We start from the raw sequence: 4,575 nt of genomic DNA, 5'->3' as shown, positions 1-4,575 counted from the left end.
AGCAAGGCAGTGACTGCAGACCAACCTGGGCATCCCCAGCAGCAGCACTATTGCCAGCAAATTGTTGTATGGCTCTGCATAGTGAATGCAGTTTCTGTCAAATGCAGGTCTTCCCACAGTAGTTTTAAACTGAGACCACCTCGAGGCTGAAGGCAGTTTCCATTAGGATTAATTATATTTCCCCAAAACTGGCATGGTAATGGTGAAGTTTTTAAGGAATGGCAGCTGTTACGTGAAGATTTTATTTATCTTAACCATAATACTTTCTATTAAACCACTGTTATTTATATTACAGGTGACATCACTCACACACGTCATGCTGATTAATGACAACAAAGCTTTAATCACAATCATCTGTTGCAAAAAATAAGCAGAGCATGAAATAGATACAGCACAACCACAACATCAAACCCAGGTCAGTATCTGGATCTAACTTAATATCAGGAGATGAATTGGTATGAGGTGTGATCTCCAGCTCATAATTCGATTTCAATAAAGGTGCAGAAGAAGACAAGGCTGGTGCAGTCATTCAGGGCAGCTTTCTGCTCTTGAGAATGTTCTCCAAAAGTTCCTGAGCTTCTCGGAGCCCATGGGCTGCAGCCACACCAAGGAGTTTTTCCACTTCCCTGAAGGACATGAAATCTTCATCAAGAAAAACTAGGAGTTTTGGGTTGTTCCTATCTGAATTTTACTTACCCAGGCTTCTAATAAAGGACAACCACTACTGGATCTGAAAGATTCTGTGGTGTTCAGCGGCCTAATATTCAGAAAAGTATCTGGTTTTCATTTTGCTTTTCACTGTGATCTGAGCATGTATGTCTGATTATTGGTGATTTTCCTGACCTGACTGAACCGAAGCCGTATGATCTGAAACTCTTGAAATATATAGTTATTGTACAACCAAATACGTTTGTCTATCTGATCAATATGCAACACAGGATCAAAATGAAACATGATGGCTTCAGCTCACAGGCTTTTGCTTTTGTATTTTGGAGCTTGGAGTAAAAACAACTCCAAGCAAAACAATTATAAGAAGACTGAGTAGCGCTGTGATGGAAATTCGTTGGTCACTTTTGCTTCAACTAGGAGTGGCCCCTGGTTTAGCCATCTCAGTGACTGTGCAGACAGCAGGCTCTGACTGTCCCTCCATTTGGGCATACTGCAGGGCACAGGAATGCTGGAGAGAGTGTCCAAGCCTCTTTGAGGCTAACAGGGCACTGGTGGCCAACACAAGGGCATGCAGTCTGCTTTCTACAAGCAGAGCAGACAACACAACAGTGGAACCTCAAAAATGCCTATGCAGCTACATCCATGGGATGCCTACAGCACAGAACTTTCCCCCAGGAGGAACCAGATCATCTTCTGGAGCAGGAAGGGGCAGGAGCAGCTGCATTACCTTTCCTCCTCTGCTGCCGTCATGTTGCTGAGAGCTCCCAGTGCCAGGCTGAAGGAGGAGTGTGGGTGGCCCTGTCCTGCTGCTTGCCTGGGAGAGGAGAGGAGGCAAGGAGCAGAAAATATAGAAGAAAAGCAACCTTTGAACATTTCCTGAACAAGGCTGTACTGCCCCATAAAGCATACTGTCTCACTGTTGAGATATTTTTCTCCCATTGGTTAAAAAGTAGTAAGACAAGTGGGGGAAGGTGTGACCCCAAGCCAGATGTGGAGAGAGCTGGCCATCTCCATGCTGCCTGCACCTCCCAGGGGATGGCCCAGTGCCCTCAGAAAGCATTGCCAATTTTGTCCCTGTGCCTCAGCAATCTTTTCTAGCAGAAAGCAATGTGCCATCTCAGGAGTTATATTTCTGCAGCTCACCTGAACCAGTGCATGGCCAGCTTCTCATTTTTTTCCACTCCAGCACCTGAGATAAATACAAGGCAGTGAATTTACAGTGATGACATAAAACACGGTGGCCGAACTCAGCATGCAGAGCCACATTTGAGATTCACATACACGGATGTCCTCTAACACCAAAGGTTACCTTGCAGATACCTCTGCCCCACGATGTGCTGGGCGTGGGGGTACCCAAGGCGTGCGTAGGCTTGTGCCACGTGGAAATGAAAGGCCTGGTAGCACAGCGGGATGCAGAGCAGCAGCAGGCTGGCTGCCAACATAGCCAGCAGCTGCAAAACAGGAAATGTTAGGAGAAAAAGGAGCCAGGGACTGGCTACAGCAAATACTCATATGAGCTATAGAGCCTCCTGAGCGTGTTCCCCAAAAAGAAATGCAGAAGGCCTCACACAACCACAGAAAATCAAAGCAACCTTTGATTCAGAGCCGCTTCCAGCATCCATTTAAACTGGCAGGAAACCTTGGTTGAGTCCCAAGTTAATATCACCTCATTTTCCAGCAGTGCTCTTGAAGAAAAATGATTATAAGCTGGGCTCAAGGTGCTGGCCCAACAGTGTTAGGGAAGAACTATTCAAAGTTTCAGTGTAAACGTGCCCCAAAGGAATCCACGAGAACGATGTGTGAACCAACAGCCCCTGCTCATGCCTATCCCTGAAGTGCAGACATCTCAGCAGTCCAGCCCCCCGGTTACGTGCCTTTCCCAAACTGAGGAAAAACACACTGCTTAAGGCAGAGTGAGCCACAGTATGAGAAAATAGCTGTCTCAGAGAGCAAAAGCAGTGAGAAACCCCTACCTTCCCATCCAAATTACTTGCTGCCATCCCAAGCCCCACACTTACCTCCCAAGTGCTCCATGCCAAACCAGGGTGCTGCCTGCACTGTTGGGAGGGATGTTTTCCATGGGTGCTGGTGCTGCCCCTTCCTACCCAGTGACGCCGCACCAAGGGCCTGATGTCTACCATAGCTCCCTGTTGCCAGGGCCTGAGCGCTGCCAGCTCCCTGTCCTCCTTCACAGCTCTGTCACAGGTCCCCTCACCTGGCTTCACTCCTGATTTGTGGTCCAGCTGCCCGGCTGAGATAAGAGGGATGGACATACTGACCTTGCAGCATCAAAGCAGAGACTGTTCTCCCACTGACACCTATTGAAACCACCAGTATTTAACTCTGCAACAAACAGGATGGGTAAATTACTGTATTTGATAAAAGTTGATGAGGAAAAGGAAAAAAAATGTTTTTTTTCCTGCTTTTCTCATGAAAAGGAAAGCATTTCATGAACATTAATGATGTTGTTCAGCACTGCAAATGTTGGGCACCTTGTTATATCAGTTGCATGATCTCCTCTGGTTGTGTCAGATAAACATGAGAAGATGTAGCCTGAGGTAAGGAAATTAGACAAGGTGCAATGACATGTAACCAGGGAATTATCACAATATACAACTTCCACCATCACCACCACAAAGCTTGACAGGATGGGATTACTCATGTTGCTTTTTGTTAAGCTGGAAAGTTTGCATGTTATATACAGTCATTTTATAGCTGTATAATTTTACCTTTATTCATCTGCAGTGCCTTCACCTAGTGACTGTCATGACCAGTTGGGTAGATGAGAGGAGAGCAGTGGATGTTATTATGCTAGCAGAGCTCAGAGATCTGTGATCAGCAGCACAGCGTCTAGTTGGAGGCCTGTAGCTAGTGGTATTTCCTCGGGGTTGGTATTAGGCCCAGTTTTGTTCAACATCTTCATCAGTGACTTAGATGGAGGGATAGAATGCACCCTCAGCAGGTTTCCTGATGATACAAAGCTAGGAGGAATGGCTGACACACCAAAAGTCTATGCTGCAATTCCACAAGACCTGGACGGGCTGGAGAGTTGGATGAAGAGGAACCCAATGAAGTTCAGCAAGGGCAAGTGTATAGAGTCCTACACCTGGGGAGAAATAACTGCTTGCATCAGTACAGGTTAGGGGCTGACATGCTGGGAAGGAGCTCTTCAGAGAAGGACATAGTTGTCCTGGTGTCCAGCAGGTTGACTGTGAGCCAGCAATGTGCACTTGTGTCCAAGAAAACCAATGCTATCCTGGGAGTCATTAAAAGGAGTTTGGCCAGCAGCAGGACAAAGGAGGTTATTCTCCCTCTGTAGTCTGCCCTGGTGATGCCACATCTGGAATACTGTGTCCAGTTCTGGGCTTCTCAGTTCAAGAAAGACAGGGATCTCCTGGAAAGAATCCATTGGCAATCTGAAAAGGTGATGAGGGGCCTGGAATATCTCCTTTATGAGGAAAGGCTGAGAGGACAGGGAGTCTTCAGCCTGGAAAAGACTGAGGTTATCTTATCACTGCTTATAAATATCTAATGGGTAGAAGTCAAGTGGATGGGGTCAGGCTCTTTCCAGTGGTGCTCAACAACAGAGCATTGGCAAAAAATGGAATACAGAAAGTTCTGTATGAGAATCATAGAATCACAGAATGGCCTGGGTTGAAAAGGACCACAATAATCATCTCGTTTCAACCCCCCTGCTATGTGCAGTGTTGCCAACCACCAGACCAGGCTCCCAGAGCCACATCCAGCCTGACCTTGAATGCCTCCAGGGATGGAGCATCCACAGTCTTCTTGGGCAACCTGTTCCAGTGTGTCACCACCCACTGAGTGAAAAACTTGCTCCTAATATGAGAATGTAAAGTCTCCTTCTCTGGAGATATTCAAAACCTGACTGGACGCTTTCCTATG

At 46.7% G+C, this 4,575-nt stretch overlaps 1 protein-coding gene across 1 annotated transcript; it reads right to left on the bottom strand.

Annotated features, from left to right (window-relative positions):
- Positions 1 to 440: 440 nt before the first annotated feature.
- Positions 441 to 4,356, bottom strand: LOC109367323. The gene is made up of 5 exons (XM_031553118.1): positions 2,688 to 4,356; positions 1,979 to 2,120; positions 1,813 to 1,858; positions 1,397 to 1,483; positions 441 to 626 (listed from the first exon to the last, which is right to left on the bottom strand). Exons 1-5 carry the CDS (start codon positions 2,940 to 2,942, stop codon positions 530 to 532), a joined length of 627 nt encoding a protein of 208 aa, XP_031408978.1. The 5' UTR covers positions 2,943 to 4,356; the 3' UTR covers positions 441 to 529.
- Between the last annotated feature and the right edge of the window lie 219 nt (positions 4,357 to 4,575).

The sequence above is a fragment of the Meleagris gallopavo genome, chromosome 4 (genome assembly GCF_000146605.3).
Source record: "Meleagris gallopavo isolate NT-WF06-2002-E0010 breed Aviagen turkey brand Nicholas breeding stock chromosome 4, Turkey_5.1, whole genome shotgun sequence".
Classification (NCBI taxonomy): Eukaryota; Metazoa; Chordata; class Aves; order Galliformes; family Phasianidae; genus Meleagris; species Meleagris gallopavo.
Note: the sequence above shows the minus strand (reverse complement) of the source record. Positions and strands in the feature narration are given on the sequence as shown.